We start from the raw sequence: 19836 nt of genomic DNA on the forward strand, positions 1-19836 counted from the left end.
AGGAGTTAAACATCCCCCAAGATTGATTTCAGCACATTTGAAACATCACATGTGGATTTTAACTCTGTGTTAGCCTCTAAAGTTCACAAAGTGCTGGTATTTGAGTTAATGTCAGATCAAGTAGTGTTCCTTCTTCGTTATTGGGATGATATTGCTCGCGCTCTGTTTATCTCTCCTGGGCCTGTTGCATTTGGGCAGAAAGCACTGTATTTCTTTATTGCAAACATAAAACTAGAACAGGAGGTTTGGAGTGAGGGAGGAGGATGGAATGTGAAGTTCCAAGTTTAAAGTCATCCTACTTTCAACTTTCATATCAGATAGCATGAGGTTGGGGTGGGAGATGAGGAAAGGACTGCAGTATCATAACACTACCCTGAATACTCTGTGAAAACAATCGATAAAGCCTGTGTCATTAGCCAGCTGTATGATATGCAGCACCATCTCTTCAGTCTTGCATGAGTTGAAGATTTGTCTGTCCCCTGTTGGTCTAGCTTTAGTTGCTCAATTGTGTGAGCCCTGCTGCAAGAGAGAGAATACTGAATTTTTAAAATTCATTTACAGGATGTAGGCATAGCTGTCCATCCTTAATTGGACTTGAAAAAGTGTTTGATGGGTGCTAAGTAAGTGGGCTGATTTGATCTTCATGGTGCTGAGCTTTTTCAGTGTTATTAGAGCTGTACCATTCCAGGAAGATAGAAAGTATTCCACCATCTACAAGGCACCTGTGATGTGCACCATGTAGATGGTGGATAGGCATTCGAGAGGAGGAGGTGAAAGACCTGTTGCGGGATTCCGAGCCTCTGATCTGTTGTTTTAAATTTATGTGGTTAGTGCAGTTCAGATTCTAATCAGTGCCAACTCCAGGATGGTGCGCCACATAAATGCATTCAATGGCATTACCATCACTGAAATCCCCAGCATCCTGGGGAGTTAAGTATTGACCAGAAACTCACCTGGACTTGCCATATAAATACAATGGCTACAAGAGCAGGTCAGAGGCTAGGAATACTTCAGTGAGTAACTTTCCTCTTGACTCCTCAAAGCCTGTCCACCATCTACAAGGTGCAAATTGCCAGTGTGATGGAATACTCCCAATTTGCCTGGATGAGAGCAACTCCAACCACACTCAAGAAGCTTGATACCATTCAAAGCTAAGCAGCCTGTTTGATTGGCAACATATCCACAAACAATCATTCCCTCCATCATTGATGTTCAGTAGCAGCAGTGTGTACTATCTACAAGGTGCACTGTTGAAATTCACCAAACATCCTTTGACAGCATCTTCCAAACTCTCAACTACTTACATCTAGAAGGCAAAAGGAGCAGATATTTGGGTAAACCACCACCTGTAAGTTCACCTCCAAGCCACTCACATCTTGACTTGGAAATATATGGTCATTCCTTCCCTGTTGCTGCATCAAAATCCTGGAATTCCCTCCCTAGTATTGTGGATCTATCTACAGCAAATGGAATGCAGCAGTTAAAGAGGGCAGCACAGTACCACCTTCTCCAGGGAGGGGCAATAAATTCTTGGACTCAGCCAATGATGCCCATGTCCCATGAGTGAATGAAGAAAAGGGCATTCAGTGATAGTGATGAATGCAGCGTTGATGTTAACGTCACTGTCTCTTCACCTCTGCAGATCAGCTCTTTTGTTTAGTTTGGACCAGGACTGTAATGAGGGTCAGGATCCTAGTGGCATGACAGAACTCAAACTGAGTGTCTTTGAACAGGTTATTGCTGAGCCAATATTGTTTATAGTACTGTTGACAACCCCTTCCTTCGCTTTTCTGACGACTGATCATAAACTCTTGGGGTTGCATTTGGCCTGCTTGGACTTTTTTCAGCTTTTTATGGACGGAGCATACCTGGGCAATTTTTGAAGTGCTGTGTAGATGCCAGTGATTAGGTATTTATGATTGTTGTCTTTGATATACCTGTCATAACTGAATAACTGGAGGTATGTTGATATATTGAGAGGTGTGTAAGAGGCAGGCAGCATTGGATAGTTCATGAGGGTAGCATAGAGTATCTGGCTGTTAGGTGTGAATCCTGAGTGATAGTGCTGATTGGTGACTGATGGTGTTCTGATGTGTTTAACCAGGTAGGATCTTGGTGATATGATGGGAACAAGATGTTCTTTGTGAGTACTTTCACTGAGATAATTAGACCTCTTTCTGCACAGCTGTCAGAGTCCAAGAGTTCACCTACGCCCATTCTGTTCAGAGGGAATTATTTTCTTGCCCTCTTGTGGAAACCTGGCATCTCTCCTTTTGCCCAGTTCCATGACAGGTATTGCCATTGTGACATCTGTAAACCTTGCAGCCCTCTCTTCACAGGTCCTCCATTTTCCTTCTCTCTGATTGTAGCATTGAGGGTCAACAACATTCATTCCCTGCCAACAGATTTAAGAACAGCCTATTTCACACTGTTATCAGACTTGTGAATGGGCCTCTCAAACATTAGCGTTGTTGTTTCTCTGCACCTTCTCTATAATATTCTGCATTCTGTTCTTATGTACTTACATAATGTATGATTTGTCTGGTTAGCACATAAAACAATACTTTTTACTGTATCTGGTACGTGTGACAATAATAAATCAAAGTCAAATCATGCATCTTCCTTTTAAGAGGGACAATATGTCTTTAAGAACTGCCATCTAGCCAGGGCTCATACTACCTCGTGCAGGGTTAGATCTCCATTGTGCATGAAGCCAACCATTAGTGTGCCTCCCATTGGACACATTGAAGACGTTCAAAGGAGGAAACCTAATGTTTGTGTGTGTACGCCTGCCTGCCTCAACAGGAGCAGATGTAATTAGTTTGTGAATCATGACCCCATGCTTAAATGTAAACAAATTTTAATCCTTATTATTTAACAATAAGCAGCCACAATCAAAAAAGTTAACAACCACAATAATGATTACCTTCCACCTATCTTCCCCTGTAGAATCACCTGGATTTTATATCTACACACATACAAGCATAAGAGCATAAGTGGGCCATTTGATCTCTTTAAGCCCACTTTGCCTTTTTAACATTCTTATCTGATTATGGCCTCATTTGACTTTCCTGCCTGTAGCTTAAAACCTGTTATGGACGAGACCAGACACCCTCAAACTATTTTAAGAAGGTAGCCAAGACCCTAACTTTTTCTTGTTTTAAAGGTAAATGTGAAGTGGGTGTTCTGGATGTAATGCAACTGGTCAAATCATTTAAGCAAAACACAATTTATTTAAACACGATAGTTAAACTACAAACAAAAGAAAGAGGAATTTAGAATAACTTAACTATTGGAAAACTTACCTGAATAATAGTAAGTTTATTATTATTTATTAGTAATAGATACTGTACTTATTACTAATTAACAGTTCCAAAACAGTAACATCCAATAAACATACCCCTTGGCAAAAAGTTAAATTCAGACGTAGATTCTTAGATGCCATTCAATATCAAGAGATGTTCCAGAGAAAGTCACAGTCAGGAATCATTTACTGAAGCTTCAATTCTTTTGGGACCTAAACAGATTCTAACTGCTACAGTTAAAAAAACTAGAAAGCCTAATCTGGGAAAACTGGCTACTCCCCTTCCTTTGTTACATCTGCTTTAAAATCTAAAGGCCTCTAAAGTTATTAACTTAGGCTGGCTCCAGTAGACACTTTGGCATCTCTGCCTTTACACCCTCTCTTCAACAAACTTAGGACAAAATAACCTTTTTAAAGTCACAAAATCTCTGATCCATTCTTAATCAAAACTCGATCAAACACACTACCTCTACTGCACTCTAGTGCAGAGATTTCCACATGCTAAGGATATGCGGAGAGAAAATTTCTTCTCATCCCCATTTTAAGTTGGAGACGTATTATTGTTAAACTGAGTTTTCTAGTTTAGCCTATCCCATCAGGGGAAAACATCAGATCACACTGTCAAGACTTCTTGGGATTTTGTGTTGTTTCAATATGATCATCTGTCTTTCTGCTAAACTCTCAAGAATGTAATCTCTGAACTGCTCATAATGCATTTATCTCCTTTCTTAACTAAGGAGACGAAAACTGTACACATTCCCCAGTTATATTCTCAACATGGCACTGTGTTGCTGCAACAAAATGTTCTACATTCAATTCTCTCTGTCACCACATTTTGGTGATGGTGACCACAATTCTGTGACTTTCACCTTGGTTATGGAGAGAGATAGGTGCGCACAACAAGGTAGATTTTATAATTGGGGGAAGGGAAATTACGATGCTGTAAGGCAGGATTTGAGGAGCATACGTTGGGAGCTTAGGCTGTCAGGGAAGGATGTGGTGGAAATGTGGAACTTTTTCAAAGAGCAGATACGACGTGTCCATGATAGGTATGTACCTATCAGGCAGGAAAGAAATGGTCGTGTGAGGGAGCCTTGGTTGACGAGAGAGGTTGAATGTCTGGTAAAGAGGAAGAAGGAGGCTTACATAAGGTTGAGGAAACAGGATTCAGACAGAGCAATGGAGGGATACAGGATAGCCAGAAGGGACCTGAAGAAAGGGATTAGGAGAGCTAAGAGAGGGCATGAAAAATCGTTGGCGGATAGGATCAAGGATAACCCCAAGGCATTTTATGCGTATGTGAGAAACCTGAGAATGACGAGAACGAGGGTAGGGCCGATCAAGGACAGTAGTGGGAGACTGTGTATTGAGTCGGAAGAGATAGGAGAGGTCTTGAACAAGTACTTCTCTTCAGTATTTATGAACGAGAGGGACCGTATTGTAGAAGAGGAGAGTGTGAAATGGACTGGTAAGCTAGAAGAGATACCTGTTAGGAAGGAAGATGTGTTGGACATTTTGAACAACTTGAGGATAGACAAGTCCCCCAGGCCTGACGGGATATATCCTAGGATTATGTGGGAAGCAAGAGAGGAAATTGCAGTACCGTTGGCAATGATCTTCTCGTCTTCACTGGCAACGGGGGTGGTACCAGGGGACTGGAGAGTAGCGAATGTTGTGCCCCTGTTCAAAAAAGGGAATAGGGATAACCCCGGGAATTACAGGCCTGTTAGTCTTACTTCTGTGGTAGGCAAAGTAATGGAAAGGGTACTGAGGGATAGGATTTATGAGTATCTAGAAAGACACTGCTTGATTAGGGACAGCCAGCACGGATTTGTGAAGGGTAGGTCTTGCCTTACAAGTCTTATTGAATTCTTCGAGGAGGTGACCAAGCATGTGGATGAGGGTAGAGCAGTGGATGTAGTGTACATGGATTTTAGTAAGGCATTTGATAAGGTTCCCCATGGTAGGCTTATGCGGAAAGTCAGGAGGCATGGGATAGAGGGAAATTTGGCCAATTGGATAGAAAACTGGCTAACCAGTCGAAGGCAGAGAGTGGTGGTAGATGGTAAATATTCAGCCTGGAGCCCAGTTACAAGTGGAGTTCCGCAGGGATCAGTTCTGGGTCCTCTGCTGTTTGTAATTTTTATTAATGACTTAGATGAGGGAGTCGAAGGGTGGGTCAGTAAATTTGCAGATGATACGAAGATAGGTGGAGTTGTGGACAGTGAGGAGGGCTGTTGTCGGCTGCAGAGGGACTTAGATATGATGCAGAGCTGGGCTGAGGAGTGGCAGATGGAGTTCAACCCTGCCAAGTGTGAGATTGTCCATTTTGGAAGAACAAATAAGAATGCGGAATACAGGGTTAATGGTAGGGTTCTTAGTCAGGTGGAGGAACAGAGGGATCTTGGGGTCTATGTACATAGATCTTTGAAGGTTGCCACTCAGGTGGATAGAGTTTGTAAGAAGGCCTATGGAGTATTATCGTTCATTAGCAGAGGGATTGAATTCAAGAGTCGTGAAGTGATGTTGCAGCTGTACAGGACTTTGGTTAGGCCACAGTTGGAGTACTGTGTGCAGTTCTGGTCGCCTCACTTTAGGAAAGATGTGGAAGCTTTGGAGAGGGTGCAGAGAAGATTTACCAGGATGTTGCCTGGAATGGAGAGGAAGTCGTACGAGGATAGGTTGAGAGTTCTCGGCCTTTTCTCGTTGGAACGGCGAAGGATGAGGGGTGACTTGATAGAGGTTTATAAGATGATCAGAGGAATAGATAGAGTAGACAGTCAGAAACTTTTTCCCCGGGTACAACAGAGTGTTACAAGGGGACATAAATTTAAGGTGAAGGGTGGAAGGTATAGGGGAGATGTCAGGGGTGGGTTCTTTACCCAGAGAGTGGTGGGGGCATGGAATGCGCTGCCCGTGGGAGTGGTAGAGTCGGAATCATTGGCGACCTTTAAGCGGCATTTGGATAGGTACATGGATGGGTACTTAATCTAGGTTAGAAGTTCGGCACAACATCGTGGGCCGTAGGGCCTGTTCTGTGCTGTATTGTTCTATGTTCTATGTTCTATGTTCTATGAACTACAGCATCACATGCCAACTGAATGGCCTACTCCTGTATTTGAATCGTTCAAGAAGGTTGCTCAGCACCACCTTCTCAAAGGCTATTGGGTCTAGCAATAAATATGAAAATATGTTAATTATGTCTAATCAACTTATTGTAGTTAAGTTCATGTTTAACAAACTTGTTGAAAAAGTAACGTGCTGTGGATAAAGGGGATCTTGTGGATGTGCTTCATTTAGAATTCCAGGAGATATTTGTTGTGTTGTCAAAGGGTTTTGTGCGACATTAAAAAACCACAGAGTTCAAGGTTGGGGCCAGGGGCTCAATAGGAGATTGACTAGCTAACAGAACACAGAAGAATAGGCCTAAATGGGTCATTTTCTTATTGGCAAGATACATTGAGTGGTGTGCCATAGGGATCAGTACTAGGTCTTCAACTCTTTACAAATTTTATAAATGACAAGTGAAGAGACCAAATATGATTGCTGAATTTACTAGTGATGTAAAAATAGGTAGGAAATTAAACAGTTTTGGCAAAAAATGGCGTATAATGTGAGGAAAATGTGAAGTTGTCCATTTTAGTAGAAATAAATAAATAGCATATTGTCAAAATATCTAAGTAGTCATAAATTATAGTCCTTTGAGATACAAAAGGATCTGGGCATCCCTGTGCATTACTCACAAAAAGCTAGTTTGCAGGTGCAGCAGGAAATTAGGAAAACTAGTAGAATGTAAACATTTATTTCAAGGTGAACAGAGTACAAAGATTGCACAATTATGTTTCAGTCATACAGGGCAATATCGGTACTACATCTGGAATACTGTGCACAGTACTAATATCCTCATTTATGGAAGGTTGTAACTTCATTAGAAGCAGTTCAGAGAACGTTGACCAGACTAATATCTGGAGTGGATGTGTTGCCTTATGAGAAAAGGTTGGACAGTTTAAGATTGTATCTACTGGAGTTTAGAAGACTGGATTATAACATACAAGATCCTGAAAGTCTTGCCAGAGTAGAAGGAACAAGGATACTTCCACTGTAGGAGAATCTAGAACCGGGATACTGTTTAAAAATCAGGAGTTGCCCATCTTAGAGATATGGGGAAATATTTTCTCACACACTGTTGCTTGATGTTGGAACTGTTCCTCAAAAGAAACCAGATGGCACAATCTCATTTAGGGTCGCCTATTTAAAACAGAGATGAGGAGGATCTTTTTCTTCGAGATTAGTGGATATGAGGAATTATTTACTGTAGAGGGCTGTCAAGGCTGGGTCATTAAGTCTATTCAATACTGAGATGAACAATTTTTTTTAAATTAGGGAACTTAGAGTTATTGGAACAAGATAGGAAAGTGAAGTTAGTGATTGTCAGATCAATCATGATCCAATTGAATGGTAGAGCAGACTAAATGGGCTGAATGGCCTACTTCTGGTCCTATGTCTTATGGTCTTAAGATGGTGGAGAAGAGACTTTTGAATATTCTTAAAGTAATGGGAAGTAGATTCTTGATAAGCCAGTGGGTGAAAGGTTATCAGGGTAGGCCATAAGTTTAAATAATTAGATCAGCCATGATTGAAATGAATTGAATTGATGGTGTAGGCTTGAAGGACCAAGAGGCCTATGTCTGCTCATAATTTGGTCATCCATACGCAATTGACATTCATATTCCAGTAACGAATATGAAGAATTGTTGGTGGTGTGCTATTAGATTAGATTCCCTACAGTGTGGAAACAGGCCCTTCGGCCCAACAAGTCCACACCAACCCGCCTAACACTATGGGCAATTTAACATGGCCAATTCATCTAGCCTGCACATCTTTGTGACTGTGGGAGGAAACCAGAGCACCCGGAGGAAACCCACACAGACACCAGGAGAATGTGCAAACTCCACACAGACAGTCGTCCGAGGCTGGAATTGAACTTGGGACCCTAGTGCTGTGAGGTAGCAGTGCTAACCACTGCACCACCATGCATTGTTAGGTATGCAAGTGTTTATGTAATCAAAAATGGATATCCAATTACAAGTAGAAATTTACCATTCACAGGAGAAAATCTTCACTCATTTTGTAAGATGGTCTTAATGCTGGTGATTTTAAACATAAGATTTCACTTTCGTTAAAGTCAAATTTGTATCCCGTTAAACCTTCATGATTGATGTTTAAAATAAACTTTGGCTCACATTTTATCAAAAAATACATTTATGTGTCAGAAGGTGACATAAAATTACAGGCTTATATCCATCATGCCTTTCTTAAAATTAATTAAGCTGGGATAAATTAATGAGTTATGGAGTTGACATTTTGAGTCTGATGTAACTATTCTTCAGAAGAGTTCTAAAACATTAACTCTGTTTCTACTTCCACAGATGTTGACAGACTTGCTAAATTTCTCTAGAAAGTCCATGTTTGTTTCAGATTTCCAGTGTCTGCAGTATTTTGGCTTGAATGAGTTATGGCCTAAATATGCAGTTATTGATAACTATTAAGATACAAAATATGAAAATAATGAGTACAGTAGAAACTTTTTGTGGATCTTGTTTGACATATAGTATTTTCAGAAATAATTTCATTAATTGTTCAACCATTTGTAACTAAGCCTTACTTTGCTTAAGGCTCCAGTCTCTGGCATTCCCTCCATATAACACATTGCCTTGCTATCTTGCTTTCCTCAATTAAGACAGTACCTTTTTGACCAAGCTTTTGCTCATCTGATTAATATTTCCTTATACAGCTTAGAGTGATACTATGTTTGCAATACTCTCATGATATTCCTTTATTTTAAAGGTGCTAAAGAAGTATAAGTTGTTGTTGTTATTCTATTCTTTTGAACTCGTGGGGTTTTTTTCTGCAGAATCTTCAAGACAAATGTCACATAGTATCACGAAGCAAACCAACCCAGTGTGTGCACTGTAAGTATGAATAACTGCATCAAAATATTTTTGAAACTATGTGTACCTATTTGTTAAAACAGCTGGTTTTTTTTGTAGATTAGATTAGATTACAGTGTGGAAACAGGTCCTTCGGCCCAACAAGTCCACACCGACCCGAAACCCACCCCTACATTTACCCCTTACCTAACACTACGGGCAATTTAGTATGGCCAATTCACCTGACCCTGCACATCTTTGGACAGTGGGAGGAAACCGGAGCACCCAGAGGAAACCCACGCAGACACGGGGAGAACGTGCAAACTCCACACAGTCAGTCGCACGAGGCGGGAATTGAACCCGGGTCTCTGGCGCTGTGAGGCAGCAGTGCTAACCACTGTGCCACCGTGCCGCCCACAAGTCACAAGTTTCATTTTCTGATGTGAGGTAAATGCAGGAGCAGGAATGTACTAAAGAAACATGCAGCTCTACATTCACCAACTTCTGCACCGGCCCCACCCTTTTAGCATATTTTCCAACTTTGGCAAATAGAATTAAGGAGAATCCAAATATATGAAGGACAAAAGGAGAGAATAGGGCCCCTCAAAGATCAACAAGGCGGCCTTTGTGTGGAGCCACAGAAAATGGGGGAAATACTAAATGAATATTTTGCGTCAGTATTTACTGTGGAAAAGAAAGTGGAAGATATAGACTGTAGGGAAATAGATGGTGATATCTTGCAAAATGTCCAGATTACAGAGGAGGAAGTGCTGGATGTCTTGAAACGGTTTAAAGTGGATAAATCCCCAGGACCTGATCAGGTGTACCCGAGAACTCTGTGGGAAGCTAGAGAAGTGATTGTTGGGCCTTTCGCTGAGATATTTGTATCATCGATAGTCACAGGTGAGGTGCCGAAGACTGGAGGTTGATGCCACTGTTTAAGAAGGGCGATTATTGGAAAGATGTTGTGAAACTTGAAAGGGTTCAGAAAAGATTTACAAGGATGTTGCCAGGGTTGGAGGATCTGAGCTACAGGGAGCGGCTGAACAGGCTGGGGCTGTTTTCCCTGGAGCGTCGGAAGCTGAGAGGTGACCTTATAGAGGGTTACAAAATTATGAGGGGCATGGATAGGATAAATAGACAAAGTCTTTTCCCTGGGGTCGGGGAGTCCCGAACTAGAGGGCATAGGTTTAGGGTGAGAGGGGAAAGATATAAAAGAGACCTAAGGGGCAACCTTTTCACGCAGAGGGTGGTATGTGTATGGAATGAGCTGCCAGAGGATGTGGTGGAGGCTGGTACAATTGCAACATTTAAGAGGCATTTGGATGGGTATATGAATAGGAAGGGTTTGGAGGGATATGGGCCAGGTGATGGCAGGTGGGACTAGATTGGGTTGGGATAGCTGGTCGGCATGGACGGGTTGGACCAAAGGGTCTGTTTCCATGCTGTACATCTCTATGACACTATGACTATGACTCTATTGGCAGTGTTGGCGGTTTTTTCTCATTCCTGGTAACTTGTGGTATTTGCCACCTATACTGGTATGTATTTGGTACTGGGTCGGGGCTGTTTGAAATAATTTGATGCCACCCATTCTCTTTGCTTTTGTCTTGAGGCTATTTAAGATACACCACCATGGATGTATCTATAGAAGAGGCACTGTTCTTAGATAACAAGAAAGTTTGTTCCATGTTAGCAATTTGTACAATGACATTTGGTCAGAAGTAGTTATTAGGACTAAAGACAGTAAATGTTGGGAAACTTAGCAAGGTTTTACAGAATCTGTGGAGAGACAAACTAGTTTAATATTTTGAGTCCACTATGACTTCTTCAAAATAATTACCTCAGTAAACATCTTTATAAATAGTATTAATTCGCTTTCAGATAACTCAAAAAAAATTAGGTTGTATTAAGTTTAGTGATGCCACATTTTTATTTTTTGCCATTTCTACATCTAAATTTATAATGAATTATAAGCCAGATTCTCACAACTGCCAAGCATCACTAGATAACATGGAAGTGCCAAAAGGTAGAATAAAATTCTGAAAATAATTTTAAAAATTAGCTTTGATGGATGTAATGAAGAGGTTTTTGAGTCAATTTCTTGCTACTTGCACACCAAGAGCACTCGCAGAAGGGCATCCAACTAAAAAACATTTTGAGGCTGATACCCTCCAATCTGCTGCCATTAGTTCTGCCCTCACTCCTGTGGTGCTGCAGCTCAGAAAAGCTAACTGATGTAGATGCACACTTTTTGACTTGCTTGGCATGTTACAAGAGGGTGACCACCAATTTTATGGACGTATCAATACTTGAACATTGTGGGCCTCTAAAAAGGGGGCCCTTTGAGAAGTTACAGAATTGAAGAAATGAGATAAAGCTTCAGCCAACAGATTTAGTATACAAAAGATAATTGATTCAGGAGCAGTTAATCTTTTGATTATTTTATAAGAAAGGCTTTTTGTTCTGACCTTTTGGTCCTTCCTGGAGGCCGCTGAAAGTTGAAGAATTGGTGTGTTCTTCACACATTTTATATAAAGTAGGAGAATGGTCATGAACATAGCTGGATCTGAGACATTAGCAAAGGAGGAAGAAACTGCTGACTTGGTGGAATCCAAGAAACACACAGAGCAAATCCAACATTAATACCTTCCAGCTCAGCAAACAAACCTACATCCAGATTAATAGATCTTTCTGAGAAGCAGAGCATTAGGAGCATTGCTTCAGCAGGAAGATAGCAAGAGAGCTCTTTTCAGTGACTGGGAAATGGTGTGCAACTCTAATTCTGAAGCTCCATAATTCTTCTTACTTCAGTCAAAATTACAATAGCATTCAACTATTATTTTATAGAAGGCTTTCGAGCAACCGCAGGAGATATATCTACATCAACTGACATACAGTCTCTATATAGAACTTAGAACATTACAGCGCAGTACAGGCCCTTCGGCCCTCAATGTTGCGCCGACCTGTCATACCAATCTGAAGCCCATCTAACCTACACTATTCCATGTACGTACATATGATTGACCAATGATGACTTAAATGTACTTAAAGTTGGCGAATCTACTATCGTTGTAGGCAAAGCATTCCATATCCTTTATTCTCTGAGTAAAGAAACTACCTCTGACATCTGTCCTATATCTATCACCCCTCAATTTAAAGCTATGCCCCCTCATGCTCGCCATCACCATTCTTGAAAAAAAGCTCTCCCTGTTCACCCTATCTAACCCTCTGATTATCTTATATGTCTCTATTAAGTCACCTCTCAACCTTCTTCTCTCTAACGAAAACAGCCTCAAGTCCCTCAGCCTTTCCTTGTAAGACCTTCCCTCCATACCAGGCAACATCCTAGTAAATCTCCTCTGCACACTTTCCAAAGCTTCCACATTCTTCTTATAATGCTGTGACCAGAACTGTAAACAATACTCCAAGTGTGGCCGCACTAAAGTTTTGTACAGCTGTAGCATAACCTCATGGTTCCGGAACTCGATCCCCTATTAATTAAAGCTAAAACACTGTATGCCTTCTTAACAACCCTGTCAACCTGGGTGGCAACTTTCAAGGATCTGTGTACCTGGACACCGAGATCTCTCTGCTCCTCTACACTACCAAGAATCTTACCATTAGCCCAGTACTTTGCATTCCGGTTACTCCGACCAAAGTGAATCACCTCACACTTGTCCACATTAAACTCCATTTGCCACCTGTCAGCCCAGCTCTGCAGCTTATCTATGTCTCTCTGTAACCTACAACATCCTTCGTCACTATCCACAACTCCACCGACCTTAGTGTCGTCTGCAAATTTACTAACCCACCCTTCTATGCCCTCATCCAGGTCATTTATAAAAATGACGAACAGCAGTGGACCCAACCACTGGTAACTGGACTCCAGGCTGAACATTCCCCATCAACCACCACCCTCTGTCTTCTTTCAGCAAGCCGATTACTGATCCAAACTGCTATATCTCCCATAATCCCATTCCTCCACATTTAGTACAATAGCCTACTGTGGGGAACGCCTTGCTGAAATCCATATACACCACATCAACCGGTTTACTCTCACCTACCTGTGTGGTCACTTTCTCAAAGAACTCAATAGGTTTGTGAGGCACGACCTACCCTTCACAAAACCGTGCTGACTATCCCTAATCAAATTATTCTTTTGTAGATGATTATAAATCCTATTTCTTATAACTTTTTCCAACACTTAACCAACAACTGAAGTAAGGCTTACTGGTCTATAATTACCAGGATTGTCTCTACTCCCCTTCTTGAATAGGGGAACCACATTTGCTATCCTTCAGTCTTCTGGCACTATTCCTGTAGACAATGATGATTTAAAGATCAATACCAAAGGCTCGGCAATCTCCTCCCTGGCTTCCCAGAAGATCCTAGGATAAATCCCATCCAGCCCAGGGGACTTATCTATTTTCATACTCTGCAGGATTTCTAATACCTGCTCCTTGTGAACCTCAATCACACCTAGTCTAGTAGCCTGTATCTCAGTATTCTCCTCAACAACATTGTCGTTTTCTAGAGTGAATACTGTTGAAAAATATTCATTTAGTGCTTCCCCTATCTCGTCTGACTCCACACACAGCTTCCCACTACTATCCTTGATTGGTCCTAATCTTACTCTCGTCATTCTTTTATTCCTTAAATACCTATAGAAAGCCTTAGGGTTTACCCTGATTCTATCCGCCAATAACTTCTCATGTCTCCTCCTGGCTCTTCTGAGCTCTATCTTTAGGTCTTTCCTGGCTACCTTGTAACCCTCAAGCACCCTAACTGAGCCTTCACATCTCATCCTAACATAAGCCTTCATCTTTCTCATGACTAGAGATTCCACTTCCTTCGTAAACCATGGCTCCCGCGCTCTACAGCCTCCTCCCTGTCTGACAGGTACATACTTATCTAGGACACTCAGTAGCTTTTCCTTGAATAAGCTCCACATTTCTAATGTGCCTATCCCCTCCAGTTTCCTCTCCATTCTATGCTTCCTAAATCTTGCCTAATCGCATCGTAATTGACTTTCCCCCAGCTGTAACTCTTGCCCAGTGGTATACACCTATCCCTTTCTATCACTAAAGTAAACATAACCAAATTGTGATCACTATCACCAAAGTGCTCACCTACTTCCAAGTCTAACACCTGGCCGGGCTCATTACCCAGTACCAAATCTAATGTGGCTTCACCCCTTGTTGGCCTGTCTACATACTGTGTCAGGAAGCCCTCCTGCACACACTAGACAAAAACTGACCCATCTATAGTACTCGTACTATAGTGTTCCCAGTCAATATTTGGAAAGTTGAATTACTCCATGACAACCACCCTGTCTCTCTCACTCCTATCGAGAATCATCTTTGCTATCCTTTCCTCTACATCTCTGGAACTATTCGGAGACCTATAGAAAACTCCCAACAGGGTGACCTCTCCTTTCCTGTTTCTAGCTTCAGCCCATACTACCTCAGTTGATGAATCCTCAAACATCCTTTCTGCAACTGTAATACTGTCCTTGACCAACAATGCTACACCTCCCCCTCTTTTACCATCTTCTCTGTTCTTACTGAAACATCTAAATCCTGGAATCTGCAACAACCATTCCTGTCCATGCTCTATCCATGTCTCCGAAATGGCCACAACGTCCAAGTCCCAGGTACCAACCCATGCTGCAAGTTTACCCACCTTATTCCGGATGCTCCTGGTGTTGAAGTAGTCACACTTCAAACCAACTTTTTGCTTGCTGGCGCCATCTTGCGTCCCTGAAACTTGATTTCGGACCTCCCTACTCTCAACCTTTTCTATACTTGAACTACAATTTTGATTCCCATCCCCCTGCTGGATTAATTTAAACCCACCCCAATAGCCTTAGCGAATTTCCCCCTCAGGATATTGGTACCCCTCTGGTTCAGATGAAGACCATCCTGCTTGTAGAGGTCTCACCTACCCCAGAAAGAGCCCCAATTATCCAAGAATCCAAAACCTTCCCTCCTGCATCACCCCTGTAGCCACATGTTCAACTCCCCTCTCTCCCTATTCCTTGTCTCACTAGCACGTGGCACGGGCAACAAACCAGAGACAACAACTCTGTTTGTCCTAGCTCTAAGCTTCCATCCTCGCTCCCTAAATTTCTGCCTTAAATCCCCATCTCTCTTCCTACCTATGTCATTGGTGCCTATGTGGGCCACGATTTGGGGCTGCTCCCCCTCCCCCTTAAGGATCCCAAAAACACGATCAAAGACATCATGAACCCTGGAACCTGGGAGGCAACACACCAACCGTGAGTCTCTCTCGTCCCCACAGAACCTCCTATCTGTCCCCCGAACTATGGAGTCCCCGGTGACTACTGCTCTGCTCCTCTTCCCCTTTCCTTTCTGAGCAGCAGGGACAGACTCTGTGCCAGAGCTCTGTACCCCACTGCTTTCCCCTGGTAAGTCCCCCTCGCCCCTCAACAGTATCCAAAGCGGTATACTTATTGTTGAGGGGAATGGCCACAGGGGATCCCTGCACTGCCTGCCGGCTCCCTTTCCGTCCCCTGACTGTAACCCATTTGCCTTTTTCTTGTTCTTAGGAGTGACTACCTCCCTGTAACTCTTCTCAATAATCCCCTCTGCCTCCCAAATGATCCGAAGTTCATCCAGCTCCAGCTCCTTAACGCGGTTTTCGAGGAGCTTGAGTTGGGTGCACTTCCCGCAGATGTAGTCAGCAGGGACACTAGTGGTGACCCTTACCTCCCACATTCTGCAGGAGGAACATTCAACTGCCCTAACCTCCATTCCCACTATTCTAAATTCCCAAAGAGACTGTTGAAAAAATAAGGAATAAGAAAAACTAAAAAGAAACTCGTTACCTTACCAATCTGGCACACAGGTCCTTTTCCTTTGGTTAGAGGAGGAGAGTGAGTGGGAGACACTACCCGAGTAGTGTTTCGGGTAACGCAACCACACAAATATATGACTTCCCAGAAGTCCTTCGCTCTTCCTTTGTAAATATGCATTTACAAAGTTACTGATGCCACATTCATTAGGGTGACTGACCACATTGTCTACTTGATATACCAAACATCAACAAAGGCTTCTGTTTAAACTATTAAAATGTCTGTTGTTTCAATAGCAAATTCACTGAAGGACGCTTCACAGTCTGCATTCCTATCAATGAACTCCACCTCATCATCCTTGCCTATTGGACTTTCTGCTCTCAAACGAGACATCTCGCTACAACATCAGCCATTGTCAAAGAGTGCTTCTAGTATTGGTATAGACAGGTAAGCATAATCGTTTTCCTTCTAAATATTGTAAACCTTGTTGAACATATCATGATGAGATTGTAAAATGTAGGGGCAGAAATAGGCATTCAGTCCATTGAGTCTGCTCTGACATTTACTGAGATCATGGCTGCTCTGATTATCCTCAACTCCACATGTCTGCCTTATCCCTATAGTCTTTGATTATTTAAATTAAAATCTGTCTGCCTCAGCCTTGAATATACTTAAAGACCCAACCTCAACAGCTGTCTACAATAAAGAGTTCCACAGATTCGCTATCCTCTGAGAGAGTAAATTTCTCGTCTATGTCTTAAATGTGCGACTCCTTACAATGAGGTGAAGTGCTCTGGTCCTAGACTGTCCTACAACAGGACAACAATATTTGCGTATCTGCCCTGTCAAGTTCCCTAAGAATTCTGTATGTTTCAATAAGGTCACCTCTCATTCTTCTAAATTTCAATGAGTGCGAGCCCAACCTACCAACCTCTCATCATAAGACATTCCCTCCATACCTGGTATCAACAAAGAACAAGAAAATGACCAGGAACAGGTCCTTTGGCCTGCCAAATCTGCACTGCCACATTTTGCCCTTTAATGCTAAAACTGTCTTCACTTACAGGATCCATATCCCTCTATTCCTTTCCTATTCATGTATTTATCCAAGTGCTTCTTGAATGCTGCTATTGTGTCTGCTTCCATCACCTCCTCTGGCAATGTGTTCCAGGCACTCATCATCCTTCATATGAAAAACATGCCTCACAGATCTCTATTAAACTTGCTGCCTCGCACCTTGAATCTCTATCCCCTAGTAATTGACCTCTGTACCCTGGGAAAAGGCCTCATACTTTCCACTTTATCCATGCCATTCGCAATCTTTTAAACTTCTATTAGGTTGCTCCTCAACCTCCTGCATACCAGTGAAAACAAACCCAGTCTATCCAACCTTGCTTCACAGCTAAAATTCCCCATACCAGGCAACATCCTGGTAAACCTTTTCTGTACCCTCTCCAAAGCATCCACACCCTTCTGGTAGTGTGGTGACCAGAACTGTACACAATATTCAGAGTGTGACCTAACTAAAGTTCCATAAAGCTGCAGCATAACTTCTCTATTCTTATACTCAATGCCCCTTCTAATGAAGGCAGCATTCCATAAGCCTTTTTTCCGACTTATCTACCTGTGCTGCCACCTTCAGTGATTTGTGGAACTGCACACCTTGGTCTGTCTGCATATCAATACTCCTAAGGGTTCTGCCATTCACTGTATAATTTCCACCTGTACTTGACCTTCCAAAGTGCATCACCTCTCTTTTGTCTGGATTAAACTCCATTTACCATTTTTCTGCCCATGCATCCAACTGTCTATCCCGCTGTATCTTCTGACAATCCACCTCACTATCCACATCTCCACCAATCATTGTATCATCTGTAAATCTACAAATTAGACCAGCTAGATCATTTATGTAGATCATGAACAGCAGAAGTTCCTGCACTGATCCCTATGGGCCACCACTAGTCACAGCCCTCCATTCCGAAAAGCATCCTTCCACCAGTACCCGCTGTCTCCTATAACTAAGCCAGTTCAGTATGTATCTTGCCAGCTCACCCCTGATACCATATGACTTCACCTTTTGTACTAGTGTTCCATGAGGGAACATTCAAAGGCTTTACTGAAGTCCATGTAGACAACATCAACCGCTTTTCCCTCATCAGTCATCTTTGTCACCTTCTCAAAAATCTCGATCAAATTAGTGAGGCATGACCTCCCCTGCACAAAACCACACTGTTTATCACTAATAAGTCCATTTGTTTCTAAATGCATATGTTTAAGTTCTTTCCTACCTTTCTTATATAGTTCAAGGGCTTCATCAGTTCCCATCCTGCTAGACCTATGTATTCTTCCTGTTTCTTTCTGACCAAAGTCATAACATCTCTGGTCATCCAAGGTTCATATAACTTGGCATAGTTATCTTTCATTCTCACAGGAACATGCCACTACTAAATTCTTGTCAACTGCAGTTTGGAATAATCCCACATGTCCAATGTGAATTTACCCTCAAACGGCTGCCTCCAATCAAAATTCTCCAGTTCCTGCCTAATATGGTTGTAGTTTGCCTGCCCCCAGTTTAACATATTCACCCATAGATTGCTGTTATCCCTATCGATGAGTATCTTAAAACTCACAGTATTATGAGTCACTACTCCCGAAATGCTCCCCCAATGAAACTTCATTCACATGGCTGGGCTCACTTCCCAAAACCAGTCTAATGAACCTTCTCTGGACTCTTCTCTTAATAAACTCAAAACCTTTCACAATATTCCAGCTGTAGTCTGGCTAATGCCTTATAAAGTTTTTGCAAAACCACCCTATTTTTATATTTCATTCCTTTTGAAGTGAAGGACAACATTCCATTTGCTTTCCCTATTACTCACTGAATGTGAATGCTAACATTTTGTAATTCATGGATAAGCACACCCAAAGCTCTCTGTCCTGTAGCTTTCTGAAGTCTTTCTCCATTAAAGTAATATTCAAGTCTTCTATTTTTCCTGCCACAGTATTTTCCCAAATTATATTCCTTATGGCTAGTTTATATCCATTCACTTAAGCTCTGTATCTTCCTCTACAGCATTTTTGAGTCATATTCTTCACTTGTCCTCACATCTATTTTTGTGTCATCCACAAACTTGGCTATAGTACATTTACATTCCTCATCCAAATCATTGTTATATGTAAATAATTGTAGTATCAGTACTGATCCCTGTGGCATTCCAATAGTTAAATGTTGTCATCCTGAAAATACCCCCTTATTCCAACTCTCTGTTTTCTATTAGTAGCCAATCCTCTTATTAAGTAGCTTGATGTGTGGTACCTTATCAAACACTTTCTGAAAATCCATATATATTACATCCATTGCTTCCCCTTTTTTCATTCCTGCTTGCTGCCTCCTCAGTGATTTAATTATCATGTGAAACACTTTTTTGTCTTTTAGAAGAATCATGGAGTCGATGGACATAGAGGTGGATAGCTATGTTTCCAGGAACAAGTCACAGTCTGAGGAACTGTTTCAAACAATGGACTCATCTCCTTCAACAGAATCACTTGCATTAGAGGGTGAGCTTCTTTCACAGTTGCATACATTTCAAGAAAATAGTGACTCACTGGTGGTGTGACCTGATTTTAATATAGTTGGTGCATTTTTTTGTATATAGCAGTCAGTTTCTTTCATGTCATTCATGAATAATACTTTAACAACGCAAGACAGATATCATGTTCATATTCCTTTCAAAGTCTTTCAACATTTCTGGAGCTCCTGAGAAGGTCTTGAGTCACTGACCTGT

General features: G+C 41.8%; 1 protein-coding gene across 5 annotated transcripts in view; it reads left to right on the top strand.

The window, feature by feature from the left end:
* arhgef28a (Rho guanine nucleotide exchange factor 28a) overlaps window positions 1–19836 on the top strand; it is a 468925-nt gene that overhangs the window by 274951 nt on the left and 174138 nt on the right. For all 5 annotated transcript variants that reach the window (XM_043707577.2, XM_088000126.1, XM_088000117.1 and 2 more), the window contains 3 exons: window positions 9219–9276; window positions 16348–16498; window positions 19488–19609. In XM_043707577.2, coding sequence (XP_043563512.2) covers window positions 9219–9276; window positions 16348–16498; window positions 19488–19609 — 331 coding nt within the window. The remainder of the gene's footprint in view (window positions 1–9218; window positions 9277–16347; window positions 16499–19487; window positions 19610–19836) is intronic.

The sequence above is a fragment of the Chiloscyllium plagiosum genome, unplaced genomic scaffold (genome assembly GCF_037043375.1).
Source record: "Chiloscyllium plagiosum isolate Xiang-an unplaced genomic scaffold, Cpla_swu_hap1 HiC_scaffold_2, whole genome shotgun sequence".
NCBI lineage: Eukaryota > Metazoa > Chordata > Chondrichthyes > Orectolobiformes > Hemiscylliidae > Chiloscyllium > Chiloscyllium plagiosum.